This window comes from Vipera berus (genome assembly GCF_964194415.1).
Source record: "Vipera berus genome assembly, chromosome: 6".
Lineage (NCBI taxonomy): Eukaryota > Metazoa > Chordata > Lepidosauria > Squamata > Viperidae > Vipera > Vipera berus.
Window position 1 is genome coordinate 27,357,048 of NC_138208.1, and position 16,171 is coordinate 27,373,218.

The 16,171-nt window shown below is 37.7% G+C and overlaps 1 protein-coding gene across 5 annotated transcripts in view; it reads right to left on the reverse strand.

The window, feature by feature from the left end:
• Nucleotides 1-16,171, reverse strand: part of ST7 (suppression of tumorigenicity 7) — a 189,005-nt gene that overhangs the window by 6,698 nt on the left and 166,136 nt on the right. For 4 of the 5 annotated variants that reach the window (XM_081331182.1, XM_081331186.1, XM_081331184.1 and 1 more), the window contains 2 exons: nucleotides 15,151-15,253; nucleotides 8,583-8,733 (listed from right to left, as the gene is read on the reverse strand). In XM_081331182.1, the coding sequence (XP_081187308.1) occupies nucleotides 8,583-8,733; nucleotides 15,151-15,253 (254 nt within the window). The remainder of the gene's footprint in view (nucleotides 1-8,582; nucleotides 8,734-15,150; nucleotides 15,254-16,171) is intronic. The other variant, XM_081331183.1, reaches the window with a different exon arrangement.

Consider the following 16,171-nt stretch of genomic DNA (forward strand, 5'->3'; position numbering starts at 1 on the left):
ATTTTTACTCGAAATTATATTCTAAAGAAAATATACAAGCTTTAGATATAGACAAATATTTACAGGGAGCTCATTTTCCGAGACTCTCAAAAGAACAACAACTTGAGATGAATTGCCCAATTACATCAGAAGAAATTTCTTTAGCTATTAAACATTTGTAATTGGGCAAGGCTCCGGGAACAGATGGATTAACAGCAATTTACTATAAAAAGTTGTTGCCTGAAATGATTGAACCCTTAAAGATTTTGTTTAATGAAATTCAGACTGGAGGTGCAGTTCCTCCATCATGGAGGACAGCTTTTGTATCATTGATTCCAAAGGAGGATCAAGACCTTACTCAACCTAAAAATTATAGACCTATATCACTTTTAAATACAGATTATAAGATTTTTGCTAAAGTATTGGCTAATAGATTAATGCAAGTTTTGAAACAAATGATTCATAGTGATCAATCGGGATTTATATCTGGGAGGTATATGAAATATAACGTAAGACAAATTGTAAACTTGCTTGAATACTTGGATAAGAACAACCAAGTCTCTGCAGCATTGATATTTTTGGATGCAGAGAAAGCCTTTGACCAATTGAATTGGCAATTTTTATTGAGAGTTGTTGAGGAGATGAATTTTGGAGAAGCTTTTTTACATGCTATTAAAGTTATATATCAACAACAAACTGCACAAATTATAGTTAATGGGGAACTAACAGAGACCTTTAAAATTGAAAAAGGTACAAGACAGGGATGCCCCCTATCACCATTATTCTTTGTTTTAACATTAGAGATTTTATTAATTAAAATTCGAGAGTCCTCTATGATAAAGGGAATTAAAATAAAACAGAATGATTATAGATTGAGAGCTTTTGCTGACGACTTGGTTGTGACAGTATCTCAACCGTTACAGTCGGTTATAGATTTGATGGAAATTATAACTCAGTATGGTAAGGTTTCTGGGTTCAAGGTGAATAGTAATAAGACTAAGATATTATCTAAGAACTTATCTATGAGTGAAAGGGATATGTTATCTAAATTAACAGGTTTTGAAATAGTGAAAAAGGTTAAATATTTAGGAGTATATATTGAAGCCTCAAATGTAAAATTGTATAAGAATAATTATGAAACACTATGGTCGAAGGTACAAAGGGATTTAAATAATTGGAAAAAATTACAATTATCATTACTGGGAAGAATTGCAGTTGTTAAAATGAATGTTCTGCCAAAGTTTCTCTTTTTGTTTCAAATGATACCTATATTGAAAAAGGATGCCAACCTTGATCAATGGCAGAAGGGTATTAATAAATTTATTTGGGCGGGGAAAAAACCAAGAGTTAAATTTAAGATTTTACAAGATGCTAGGGAAAGAGGGGGACTCAAGGCGCCGAATTTGAAATTGTATTATGGTGCGGTTGCCTTGACATGTGTTAGTGACTGGCTTAATTTAACTAATAAGAGAATACTTCATCTTGAGGGATGGGATTTGGTATATGGATGGCATGCATATTTGCTTTACGATAAGAAGGTGGACAGGGCTTTTAAATCCCATATTCTTAGAAGTGCTTTATTGCGTGTCTGGAAAAAGTATTATTATAAGTTAAATTATAAAATACCGATTTGGGGAATTCCTGGACACGCGATAGAGGGCGTATCTATGGGAGTGAGTATGGATATGGTTTCTTATAAGGAATTACTTAGATTGCAAGGGAATGATTGGCAACTTAAATCATTAGATGAGTTAAGACAAAAAAACATAAGTTACTCTTGGTTTCAATATACCCAATTGAAAGCTAGGTGGAAGTCAGATCAAAAGGTTGGCATCACAATTATAGATCAAAGTTTAGTAAAACAAATTAGAGATTTAAATTGTGCACATATAAAGAGGATATATAATGCTTTAATTGAATTGGATTCGGAAACGGAACTGGTTAAAGACTGTATGATAAAGTGGGCACAAAATATTCAGGAACCAATTTCGTTGGACACTTGGGAGATAATTTGGGTCAGAAATGTTAAATTTACTCAGGCTCAAAACTTAAGAGAAAATTTTTATAAAATGTTTTATAGATGGCATTTGGATCCCAAGAAGTTGTCTAACATGTATCCTAATTTACAGTCTAAATGTTGGAGATGTGGTAGTTTAGAAGCTACCTATTTTCACATGTGGTGGACTTGTAGAAATATAAAAGCTTTTTGGATCAAAATTTGGTGGAACATTCAAAAGATTTTTAAGAGAAAGATAAAGTTTTCTCCGCAATTGTTTTTATTGGGTATTGTTGTAGATTGTGATGTTAAAGAAACTAATTTGATGTTGAATATGATAACAGCAGCACGGTTACTGGTGGGACAATATTGGAAGAAGGATAGTTTGCCTACTATAGAAGAATGGGTGTTTAAAGTTTCGAATCTTGCAGAAATGTCTAAGATTTCTGCTTATTTGAAAGAACATTCACAGGAAAGATATATTTCAGTTTGGAGGAGATGGATAGATTATATTCAGAACAAATATGGGACTAAAAAGTTCCATTTAGCTTATGAGTAGATTTTAGTGGGATATTGTTATTGGTACTTTGTTTGTAGTTATGTTAAAGGGGAGTTAAAGCACATTATGAATTTGGTTAATTGTAAATTATGCATAATTTTTATTTAGAATATGATTACTATAACTATAATCCTCTTTTTAGCTCTGGGAAGTGGGGGGGGAAGTGGGCGGGTTTGGGGTGGGGGGGATTTGGGGATATATTGTAAAACTTTGTTTTTGTAAAACTCTTTAATAAAAAAAAGAATTTGATTTTCCTGCCTTTAGAAGGAAATAACATCTATAAATAATACAGCAAAGGAGGATCATCAAAATATCTTAAACATGTCTATTAAAAAGTAAGTCCCATTAATTACAATGGAATTAACATATATACCCTCTAGTCTTTTAGTGGTGGTAGGGTTATTTGGATTCTAAGAGGATTTTGTGGATGTTCTCACAAAATTATTGATATAGGGGTTGTGTCTCTATTTATAAAACAGTTACCAAAGTTAGCATATCCAGTTATAAAACAACTTTCTCAGAAGCCAAAGTAGTTAAAAGCAAAAAATCATTTACTTAACAAGACAGAAATGTGAACTGAGCTCCAAAACATATGCATCCATATAACACTTATAGTATATACTTGCATCAAAAAGAAAAGATAAAGAGTAATCCACTATTTCATCTACACCACGGGTTGGCAACCTGCAGCTCTGCAGCCGCATGCGGCTCTTTGAGCCGTCTCCTGCGGCTCCCAGTCGCCTGGTGCGCGCGCACCTCTTCGAACGGGCAGTGGTGCGCGCGCACTGCTTCGAATGGGTGGAGGTGCACGCACACCTGCGCGCTCACCTCCGCATGAACGGGCAGTGGCACCGCTCGTTGGGAAAGCAGCTGCGGCCCGTTTGCAGAGCTGCCGCCTTCAGAGGAAGGCGGCAGCCTGCAAACGGGCCGTGGCAGCTTTCCCGACGGACGGTGCCACTGCCCATTCTGAGAGGTGCGCGCGCACCTCTCCGAATGGGCGAAGGTGCGCGTGCACCTCTCCAAAACTTTGGAGAGGTGCGTGCGCACCTCCGCCTGAACGGGCAGCTCTGCAAACGGGCCGCGGCAGCAGGTCTGTAAACAGGTGGTGCCGCGCACGCACCTCTCCGAATGGGTGGAGGTGCGCGCACAGCTCTCCGAATGGAAAGTTGCCGCGGCCCGTTACTAAACTCTACATATTACAGAGCACACATAACTTGCCAGTTTCTAAAGAAACTGACCAGGGCCTGGGCACGCCGGTATCCCTCGCATACCTTCTCTATACCTGCGGGGGCACACGCGCGCAGAGGGTGGTGGTGGTGATGGTGAGCGCCCTATGCTTTGAAGCGCTATTGTTCAGCTTGCAACTATTTCCTGGAAAGCCTTGAATGTGGTGTGTTTGGCACCATCCACGCGCCCGGTGACAAGTCCAAACGGCGCGGATTTGCAAGGGAAATGCTAAAAGCCATGATTAAGGCATTGATTGCGGCCCTCCACCGGGGGCTTAAAAGAAGCCAGTCAGGCTTGTCGCGGTCTGATGTTGATGACAAACAAGCTTACATTTCCTTTAAAATAAAATAAAATGGATTCCCCTTCCCCTCCTTCCACCCCCCCACCTCGCCCCCCAAAAGAAACACAGTATAACACTAGGCGTTTTACGTGAGGGGAAACATCTCTCGTCTTCACCCATCTTTGCCACCGATGCTGTTTCCTGAGGCGCTCGGCTAAGGAGTAACTTTTTTTTTTGAGCGTGGCTTGGACAGAGGACTTGTCCTGCGCATCCACAGGCAACGAGGGCAAAGCCCCTTGCGACCTGGTTGTGAGAAATGGGGAGAATGAACACCCCCCACACACACACACACTCGGCCTCCCCGTCGCCTGGATTCTCACTTCCCCTTCAGGCATGCTCTGAGACTCAGGCGCGCGGCACTTTTCGTTTGTGGAGCCGGGGGAAAAAAGTTGCCTTTCCCCGTGTTGCTTTTCTTTCTCCCTGTACTTCTAAGATTAGGGAAGCTTTGCCATAAAGGTTTATGCGGGTGGTTGAAAGATGGCATCACAATAAGGAGGTGACCGTTTGACTGGGTGCCAGATTAATGTCAGCTCTGCAAATGGGCCGTCGCCGCCGCGCAACTGTTTCCATCACACATAAAGTGGCAACCGCGCGCGCGTGTCTGCGCACACACAAGAAACAAAAAGTTTTTTGTGCATGCGCGTGCGTGCACGCATGCACGCGGCTCCCACTTTTTTTATGTGTAATGGAACCGGTTCCCAGTGGCTCTTTTGCTTTTTCAGGTTGCCGACCCCTGATCTACACCCTTCAAAAACTTAACTTTTTTCTAGATGCATATCAAAATGAATGAGCTGTATCTAGCAGTCTTATTTCTTGGATGTGAGTTCCAAGGAATTCTAGAAATAAAGCTTTATTCTGCAGTATAGCAGCTTTCTCTTTAAAAACAACAAACACATTAACTTTAAATTGGAAAACTGGAAAGTGCAAGAAATTGAAAGCTACTAGAAACAGATGTGTGCAGACAACAGTGGAGGCCATAAATAATACATGAATTTTAGTTTAACGCCCTTCTGATGAGTTGGGCCAGTCTTTTTCGAGCACATTTTCCCCTGTTTTCATGAGGTGCAGCCCATCCCTTGCAAGAGTCCTTTACATAGGTAATGCAGTCCCTGGTCCAGGAAACCAAAGTTTTTTTGGCGACACCAACCCTTTAGCGCCAGCGGTTTATTTCTATAATTCTTTTTTCCATCAATGGGTGTTGACCTTTCGTTGGGAGTACTGATGAGAGCACTACCTATACTCCTAGCTCCTTAACTTATTGCCTAGTTGCTTATAATCTCTCAATATTGTACTCAGGTCCTTTGTTGTGTCATTCACAGTCCCAATGTGAAGGAGGAGGAAAGGTAGTAATCTGTGGGCCTAATTATTTTGGTTAGGTTATCAGCCACATCTTTGATTTTTGCTCCAGGGGGACAACATACCTCCCTAGATTTTATGTCTGGTCTGCAGATGGCTGGTTCTCCTATCACCATCACTCCTTTTGGGGGGGGTACAGTGTGACAGTTTTTCTATTTATGTCAGGTGTGTTTGTTGATGTGACTTTTTAGGAATACTTGGCGATGTTTCTTTTCTAGGTGTCTGCATGTTTTCTTTGAGGGGAAGGATGTGGGTCTGCGTATTTTCATCTAGGGGGAGAAATCGACTGCTCAGTTTTAATGGGGCTGCTTCTGGTTGGATTAGATTGGGCAGTAGCATTTTGTTAGATATATGCTGCTTCTTTCTTTGATTATTGTATTTCCTTGTATGTGTGACATACATCCATTTCTATTCCTTCAAGGGTTTATCAGCAGGGTCAAATACTCTGGGAGTTATTTGTTCATTATTTGGTTCGATTTGGAAATAGCTTTCTTGCATAGGTTAGAGTTTGGCTAGAGTTGCATCTAGATTCCTTACTTTTTCCTCTAGTAGTCCACATAGTTTACATTTTATACATGTATAATTTGAAACATGTATTGCATACAACAATAGTATCAATCACTTGTTCCATCAGTTTGTTGTTTGAAAATCTCTCTTTTTTGATTGGTGTATTTGCTTTTAGCTATGTTTCTACCTTCTGTTCTAGGTAATTATGCCTATTTTTTTCTATCCCTTTTCCTGCCTTTTTTGTGCTTGTTTTTCTACCTTATTATTTATTTAACTTGCTTACTATTATGTTAGTTTTATTTATCTTTTTCCTCCTTATATTTTTTAAAAGTTTTTGAGTTCCAATTTCTCCCTACCTTATTATTTAAGATTTGCCTCTTTATTAATGTTATTCTTCCTTGATTTCTAATGTTCCACACTTTTCCTTATTATTTGCCTATTTATTTATCTTTTATTTTCTGGCCTGTATTTATTTTTATTCTCTATAGGGGTCTTCCCTCCCTTCCTATTGGGACCTCAAGCTTAAATGTTGCCTTCACTTCCATTGTTTGCTGCTCCAGCCTCTTATGGTTTTCCTCTGCCAGCTCTGTTCTGTCTTTCTGTGCTCAAGTCTTTTCAACTTCATCTCTGCTCTGGTCAGCTCTCTCAGCCGGCCACTCAGCTTTACAGATCTGTTGTGCTGCCTGTCTCTGCTGCTGCAATCTCCCCTCCACCAATTCTGCTGCTGCGTTTGTTCCCTCCATTAATTCTGCCACCACCAATTTCTCTCAGCCTTTGTTGGATGGGTTGCTCCAGGCCCTCTGTCTCCTCCAGACAGGCTGCTGGGAAGGTCTGCCTGGCTAGCAGGAGGTGTGTGTGTGGGGGGGGGCTGCTGATCTCACTGGAGAGAAAATGTTGATCAAGTCCTCCACAAGTCCTCCACCTGGGGCAGTTCACTGACCACAGTAGGCTTGCCTCTCTGCAGCTGGCTCTCCTCCCTGTTCTGCTATCTCACCAGCTTGCCTCTTTGTTTTCTGCCAGTCATTCCACTGCCCTCAGTCAGGTCTCCTCTCTGCCCCACAGCTGACTCTCCTCTCAGTTCATTCTGCAGCTGGCTCCAATCACTCACCAGCTTGCCTCTTTGTTCTCCACTGGTTCATTTTGCAGCCTGCAGTCATTTTGCCTCTCTGCTCACCTCTCTTCAATGGGCCTCCGGTTTCTTTGGTAGGCCTCTCGAGTGCAGCTGGGTTCTCTCAGCAGGCAAGTTTGCTGCGGGCCACTTCCTTTTTTGGTGTTTTCCACCTAATTTCTCCAATCTTTCCTCTCCTTTTCCCTTCTCCAGTCTTTTTTCTCTTTCTATGAGATCTTTCCCTCTCCACCTCTCCTCCTACCATTTTGTCTTAGTTTAATAGCAACTTTTCTCCCAGTGATGTAACCATGCTTCCTCTGTTGCCACCATCTTGAAAATTCAAGATTTTATTCAAGGTTTTATTCAAGATTTTATTCAAAATTCAAGGTTTAATCTCTCCCAATCCTAGAAAAACCATAACAAATTGAAAGTATTTCCAGAGAGGTGTTACTTTTGCATTGCTGTGTATTCTGAATAACCATTTAGAAACAGGAAGGCTATGAAAGTGTGCATTCCCATTTCACCATATTTTTCAGCTTCTCAATCTAGATTTAGATTTAGATTAGATTAGATTTATTAAATTTATATGCTGCCCTTCTCCCCAAGGACTCAGGGCAGAGTCTGCTCTACAGGCTTGGTGAACTCTGGAAGTCTTTCATCCAAGTACTATCCAAGTATGATGCTGTTTACGTGAAGCTCAAAGCTTTAAACTTAAAGCTCAAAGTTGGTCAAATGCTGCTACCAGCTGAGCAGCTCCAATCAGCATTCTGGTGTCTGGCACCAAACTGCACCATTATATTTCTTAAGAGTTTTGACCATTTCTGGGACTGCCATTATTCTGCTGGAAATTTGCATCTGCCTTGATTTGGATATCTGCTCCAATTTAATTTAGTAAACTTAAGGAAAGTCTTCTAACTTACTAACAATATTCTTCTATTGTCCAAATGACATCAATCTTATATTATATACAGGTTGTCAACTTACAACCATTCATTTGGTCACCCACGTTATGACTATACTCAAAAAGTGATTTATGACTGGCTCTTGCACTTATGAGTGTCAGCATCCCTGATGTCACCTGACTGTGATTGGGGCACTTTGGCGACCATTGTGCATTTATGACGATCACAGTGTTGCACAGTCATGCGATCGCTATGGGTAACCTTCCCAGATGGCTTCTAACAGGTGAAATAAATGGAAAACCAATAGGGAAGGTCACAAATTGCAGTCATGTGATTTCTCACTTAACAACTGCAGTTATTTGCTTAACAACTTCATCAAAAAGGGTCATAAAATTGGGGGTGATCTTATGATGCCTCTCTCGGGCATACCTGTATATAAATTATCTATTACAGTTTCAACTAAAACATGCTCAGTCACTGTATGATTAAATAGTACTTTGAACTAAGCAGAAAGGGCTTTTATTTTTGGTGCTTCTTTGCAAAGACAAATATCTAAAAGCATTTGGCATTCACTTCCTGCCACCTGCTTAAGAAAGTGAATTACTTACTGCCTTCCCACGTACAGTGTAAGAGATTCAGAGCCCCCTCGACTCTTTTCCAGTGCTGAAGGTGAAAGAAAGCATAAGCAATCGCTTCACTGTCGCCTCGCTTTAAAATATGTTCAGGGGGTAATATTAAGCTTTTCATTTCTAGGAGATACTACAACAGAAAAACAGCAAGCATACAGTCATAACACAGGCATAAAAAGGAAAGATCATTATACCACAGCCTACCTGTTACTGCTTACTGTTCAGCTGCAAAAGTTTTATTAAATCTATATTATCACCCATTGCTTTTGATAATAAATTGCTTATGTATCATAAATACTAAAATATACCAGCAAACGGCAAGTGTCATGTTCTTGAGTTCTTTGCAGACAGCAGAAAACAATAAACATCTCTCTCCTTAAAAAGATACAAAAAAAGGTTATTTTTTAAATCCAAAGCATTATCCAAAAAACCTTTTGTACTGAGTGTATAAATTGAGTGTGTGAAATAAGTATATATAAGACATTGCAAGAACATACATTGGGTTAATAGTTTTCTACAAAATATAGGCCAGGGTAAAATTATGCATACAGCAGACCTGCCCCAATCTGTTCCCTTAGGAAAGATAGATCGTCAAATCCATTTGGTTGAAGTGAAAGGTTCTTTTACTAAAAAGCTGCAGTAAAGTCAGACTAGGTCTGGGTTTCCTGCACTCAAAAAAATACAGAAACGTTTCCCCTCATACCAGCCCTTCCCCATGACAGTCTGTCTTCATCCAATCAAAACTTGCTGAAGAGCTTTGAGAGTGCTGAGATGTTTTGAGGTATTCCATATTCTTTTTCATGGCACCTGGCCTTGGATGCTGGTACAAACTGATTCCGAGCATCTCTCATCTTTATCACCTATTATTCCCCCCTCCCTGTTTCCCATCACGTATACACACAGCTTTATTGTCTATCTATCCTCCTCCCCCTTCTAGCCTTTGATGGCAGGATGCTGATGAGGCACCAAGCTGAGCCTGGCAGACCTGACATTCTGCCCCCCCCCTTGACAAAGACGTTAGTCCTAGAAAGGAATAAAAACAGAGGGGAAGGACAGAAAAACAGAAAGTCTCTAATTAGCAGATAGTTCAGTAAGGTTTATCTCAGTACTGTATATGGAATTTTTTAAGCAGTCTAGAGGCTTTAATACATTGGAAATCAAGCCATTCAGTCTCTGAGGGAGGAAAGTCTTTCCATGCTACCAAGTACTGGGTTTTCCCCGACGTATATGGGAATCCAAACTGTTCTTGACTTCAAAGTGTTGCTCTCCCTCAATCATAATCAGTTCAGGGGGTGGTTGAGACTCAGTGTGTAGGGAAGACATGATCTCTGGTTTCAAAAGATTGCAATGAAACACTGGGTGTACGATCTGAGCGTTTTTGGCAGCTCAAGTTCTATGGTCACTAGGTTAATAATCTTTTTTATGAGGAAAGGACCAATATATTTCAGCCCCAATTTTTTGGATGGTTGTCTAGATTTTAAGAATTTGGTAGATAGATAGGCCTTATCTCCTACTATAAAGTCCTTGGCTTAATGTACTTTTTATTGGCATGTTTTTTATATGCTTCCCTAGCTTCATCCAAAGTTTTTCTCACCACCGGCCAGGTATTCTGTAGTAGGGTGACTGACTCTTTTAGAGATTCAGTTGAGGGGGGGGGCTGAGGCAACTCAGTGATAGATATAAAGTTCTGTCTTTTAGCCACTTTAAATGGAGTGAATCTGGTGCTACTGTGTACTGAGTTATTGTAGGCGACCCCCACAAAAGGGAGAAGGTCTGCAAAATTGTCTGCCCAATTGTCTTGTTAGTAATTAATGTAACACCTAAGGTACTGCTCCAAAACCCCATTCATAGGTTCACAGGCACCATTAGAAGCTGGATGATGGGAGGAGCTGAGCCCCTGAGGGGTCCCAAGAGTTTTAGGAACTCCTGCCAAAACAGTGAAATGAATTGGACTCCACAATCTGATATTATTCTTTCTGGAGCACCATGCCACCGGTAGACATCCTGCACAAATAGCTTAGCCAAAGTGTGAGCGGAGAGGATTTTTTGACAGGGTATAAAGTACATTTGTTTGGAAAAGAAGTTGATTATCACCCAAATTACTGTATTGCCCAAGCTTTCAGGCAGTTCTACTATAAAGTAAATTGTTATCTCTTTCCATGGAGCTTTAGGTTGGCTACAATCAGCAAAATGAAGAGCAGACAAGTAGACCAGCTCTTTATAATTCTTCTCACAGCAAGGAGAGGACATGAGTTTGCCCTCAAATGTTCCACACAGTTGATCCTTTGAGAATACCACAAGACACCAGTGGGTTTAGAGCTCTAAAATAGACATCTTTTTGATTAGTGCCTTCAACGGATACTAGGTTTGCACACATCCTTTTCTAGTCACTTTTAGAAATTGCTTGTTAATTACTTTTAAGGAAACCTTTGGATCAATACATTTTATAGCACTGGGAAAGTCTTCTTTAATCCTTAGTGAAAGAATTTAAATGTCTTAAAATTATTTCAAAATAAATAGCAAATCATAATTTTAATTTTGTAAAATTACATACTAAGGTAAATTTGAAATAAATTTGAAATAAGATTTTGGATTTAATTATAAGAATATTTACTGTGGGAAAATTATGTTTTGAATTCTCTTAAAAATATTACAAGGTAGACTTTGAAGGTTGGACACTAGAGGAAACCATAAGGAACTAAAGATTAGAATTAAAAACAAAAGTACACTTAAATTTGATTTATTAATATAGAATGGAGTAAAATATTTTAATATTTGACATACTGAAGAATATTTTTGAACAATGAACCCAAAAGTTAAGTTTAAGTGTGTCTGCCTCTATAGAGACTGCATTTAAAAGATGTTATGGAAGAGGAACAAATTTTACCTGAAAAGATCAAGACTGAGTTGAAAGTGGATTTACAAATAACAGACCACAAGAGTGACAAAAAGTAAAAATGTTACACTGGACATAGAAAAGAAACCAGCTAATGTCTTAATCATTGAAATAACTAATACAAACCAGGAGAATAACTTGGATAATTTTCCTACATTGGATTTACAAAAGAAGCTTGTGAAAGCTTTGAAAACTTTTGTGACAATGGGCAAAGAAAAAATAAAAAGGAATAAAATTCTAGAACATTATTGGAAGGAACTAAATATCAAGATTATTAGAGGTAAAAGGAGGAATATATAGCTGATTTATTTGATCAAGGTTAAAATGTTATTATTTCTGGTGACCCTTAATGGACTTTAGCTTACACCAGGACCATAATCATGAGGCTCTAACAATTGATTTATATATAAGAGATGACACATGGGAAGAAGAGATCATTAGTTGTATTGTAAGAGAAAGTTATACTGCAAGTTACTAAATTTTTCATAACTTGTTATAAAGGGGGAAATCATTTCTTTCTATATTCCTTTTCTATTTTTTGTTTTCCACACTTTCTATTCTTTTTTCTTTTTTGCATTAGTTTTTATTTTTTGTTACTTTTACTAACATTACTATTAAAAAGAGAATTGAATTAGTGTGTTCATTTTTAAGCAGTTCTTTCAAACAGGTCTTTAAATTATACTTCAATTTAATCAAACCTAAATGAAACATCTTAAAAACTACTGTAATTTACATAGAAGAGCACAACATGATGTTCTGTTGTATATCCATTCCAATAAAGGAACTAATCAATTATTGTTATCAAATTTATTTGCCATCCTTCTTGCAGTTTAAAATGACTCTAAGTGGTTTACAATAAATTGCTTTGAAGAAAATTTACCTCCAAATCAGAAACCAAATCAACTCATAGAATTTATATCTTAAGTTTATATCTGAGTCTGCTGCCACCGACATGCAACCTCTCTGAAAAATTTTGGTTTTTGTTGAGACTTGGAACTGTGTTACTTTAATAAACTTCCACCCAGCTCCCACTTCTCAGAGGAGAAACTGGAAGAAATGTACCATCCCTTAAAAACGGTTTCTCCCACTGCTACACAAAAATTTAGGTTCATTGTATTTAGGAAAAAGATCAGGATGCCATAATTAAACATATTTGGCATTTGTGAAGGCACATGTCAGAAATGGCTTCCAAATTAAGCAGATTATTAACACAATAGTCTTGTTATTTGATTATGATAAAGTATTAAAATATCACTTAAAATTATCAAAAGCAAATAAAAGGATAATTTCCTGAACCTTTGAAATAAAATTACAATTTAGGGCAATATGTATGTGGAAAAAGGGAAAGTATTAAAAATGAATATAAATAGAAAATAAAATAAAATATTTAATAACATTTTGACAGACTGGTTTTTTATTATTTATTTAAATTTAAAATTGTATGCCACCCATCTTACTATCCAAAATGATTCTGGATGATTTAAAATATCAACTATATTATAACAGTTCCTATAATTTAATGTAATAGAAAAACAAATTACAAGTTAGTTTTAAATTCATAAATTAAGAGAGACTAAAGCACAGATTGCATTTTCAGAAACACAAATTCAAAAACAACTAAATGTCTATATATTTTATGCTGTCTCTAATGGGTTTAGTGATTAACTAAGCAAATAAGTGACGGAGTGACTTGTTATACAGACTCAGTAACTATTTTAATTATTTACAAATAAATAATTTATATTTATTTACAATGTAATACCTAAATAATGTAATAAATAATGACATTTCTATGATAGCTAAATTACTATAGTTCCAACGTTATGTTTTAATCATTATTAAAAAACTGATTTTCCTTTTATTTTATAGTAATTGTTGAATTAAGCAAATATTTGAACTTGACGTGCATTGTGTATTGCATGTTGACATCTAGTGGCCCCTTGGTTGTTGTTTTTTGTCTTTAAGGGAAAATGGCATATTAGGTACTTCTCACCACATTTATTCTCAGTGAACTTGCTGCTTATATACACAGTATACACTATGCCACTCATTCCTACAACACCAGGTGCTTTACACAGATGAAACATAATAAAACCTATCATGATGACATGCACAAAACTTAAAAAGTTCTGGGTGAGAAGACATTTTTGAGGCTTCTTTTAAACTATATTATGGATCAAATACGGAAAAGGAAATAGTGTTAATGAAGCACAGAAATATGCCCTCTTCTTTTTGCAGTAAGAAGGCCAGCATGAAAATGCAAGTAATTCTAAGACAGCTAAGAATAAGGACATATAAAAGGAACAACAAGCAAACCTTTTAAAGGACAGCTTTACAAGTAAAATTCAGAACAACTCACATTGTGAAATTCTCTTACTTATGTAACATGAATAAGGGAGCAGAGGTTTTAAATTCATATTTTGACATTCTAGCTGAATTGACAATCCACCTGATAAGAGTTTTACATTCTGATTAAAAGAACAAGGAAATGAAAAAAGGATTACTCATCACTTGTGAAAAGTCTTAATAGCTAAAGCAGGAAAGCCACATAAAAGATTTCAAAGAAGAGGAGGAACCCAGGAAGTATTACTCAAATTCAAAAAACAGATCCTGAGGTTTAAAAAGATCTAGGTGAAGATTTGAGCAACTTTAATTGACGCAACAGAGTGACAAGGACAGAAGACAGACCTGGCAGATTGCATTACAGAAGAAAAAGAAAAAATGCAATCGCACAGAGATTATTTACAATATATATATCAAGCAGGTAAGTTTACACATGCTTGTCCAATGCAAAAGCTTCAGCATCAAGCAAATCTCACATGGAAACATTAGATATATGTTTTATTACTTCTTACTACAAAAACAAGATTTATCAAACAAAGTAGTTTACATTTTAGTTGTAACAATAACCATCCAAAAGAGGATGGAATCCAATATGAACCAAGATTTTGAGAATGGAGAGATTTGTGATCTTGAAAGTCTTCTAAACACCTCTAAATCCAAAATGCTTTGGACAATTAAAATAAAACTTGACTTCCAACTACAATTTCTTCTCTTATTATTTGCCATATTGTGTCCATCCCTATTTCATTTCTGATCCTATGATAGTTAAAATAAAGTCACATCCTTTCATGGTCACATCCTCCTTGTTTTGCCAAAATTCCTTTCTGAAAAGTAACTTATTATGACTTTGGCTTCCAATAATGGCAGTTGATCAGTGACCCAGCAGATATGAAGCAACTATGGGATTGTATTTTCTTATCTTTATTGCACACTTTACATCTTATGAGTAAGCTAAGAGCTGTGTAAAACTAACAAGCTCACCCATGTTTATTCAGAAGAAAAACCAAATGAACTGAATTTTATTCCCAACTTAATGCTACATGTCAATATTCAAAAGCTGTGTACATATTTCTGTCAGCATTGTATTTGATTAATGGCATCTCAACAAATGTAAAGGACATCTGAAAAATAAGTTTTGAATGCGAAGAAAAAAGGACAAAAAATGGAGGCAAGGGAATTTTGTTCTAAGTGACTGGATTGGATATTTTTTTCATAGGAGGAGATACCATTTGACAATTAAGTTGCTATTTACTGTAAATTCATTTTTACTTTTATACCAAATAGTAGTAGAGATTCACAACAACTCACTTTTGGCACATGTGGATTAAATTCTACTGCTCTGTGAATAGCTTCCACTGCATTCATTTCTGCTGTGCTGAGACCTCTTCTTGAAGCTGCCTCTGGAGAAAACCTATACAGAACAAAGAGAAGAGAAGCATGGAGATTAATTTTGGCATCATAAAGAAGCATAAAAGGAAGAACTAAGTCAAAGGGGTCTTTGAAATCAGCTGAGCCAGTTCCCTTAGCTCTTATCAAACCTCTATGTCAAAAAGCATCTGTACAACTAGATTATAGAGATATTAAAAATCCCAGCAGAAGTCAAAAGCATGTTTGAAACTTATCACAATAATGTTCAAGCAGTCCATGTTCTATTTCTGTCTGCCTGCTAATCTAAATTTATTCTATATGTTTGCTTTTAAAATCTGAACCAAATTCTCTGGGCTGGGAGGAGGGCATGGGGAAGTGTAAGAAAAAAAATCCCAATAAATTTATAAATTACATTTTAGCATGGCTTCAGGACTTCTCAACCCAATAAGACAAGTTGAGTTGAAAGCCTGGTGCAGCAGCAGTAGCAGATCTGCTCCCAGCTGCATCCATTCCTGACCATGTACCCATACTGAGGGCAAATATTATCTGCCCCAGAGAGTGGAAGATGGGGAGAAAAATACCCAGACCATGCAATCTCTTTCTCACCTCACACCCCAAGGCTAACTCCATAGCTGTACTTGGCAGGCAGCCACCACAGGGAAAGCTGTGACAAACCTAGCCCTGCCCTCCCAAGCTGGAGTCGCTGTGTAGGGAGGAAAGATGTTGCAGTTGGTACTGGCGATCTACAGGACAAAAAGAATGAAAGAAAAAAAATTACTCAGGTCTTGAAGTGCACATACACTACAATAGCAAACTCTCTGAAAAAAGCAGGAAGGAAAGCATACTTTCCCATGCAGCCTGCTCCCCACCCATTCAGCTGAACTCAGAAAGCATGGTGATAATGGGATATCTACTGCTTGGGATCGGCTCACTTCCACCTCTGATCAGACCTGGCTTGGGT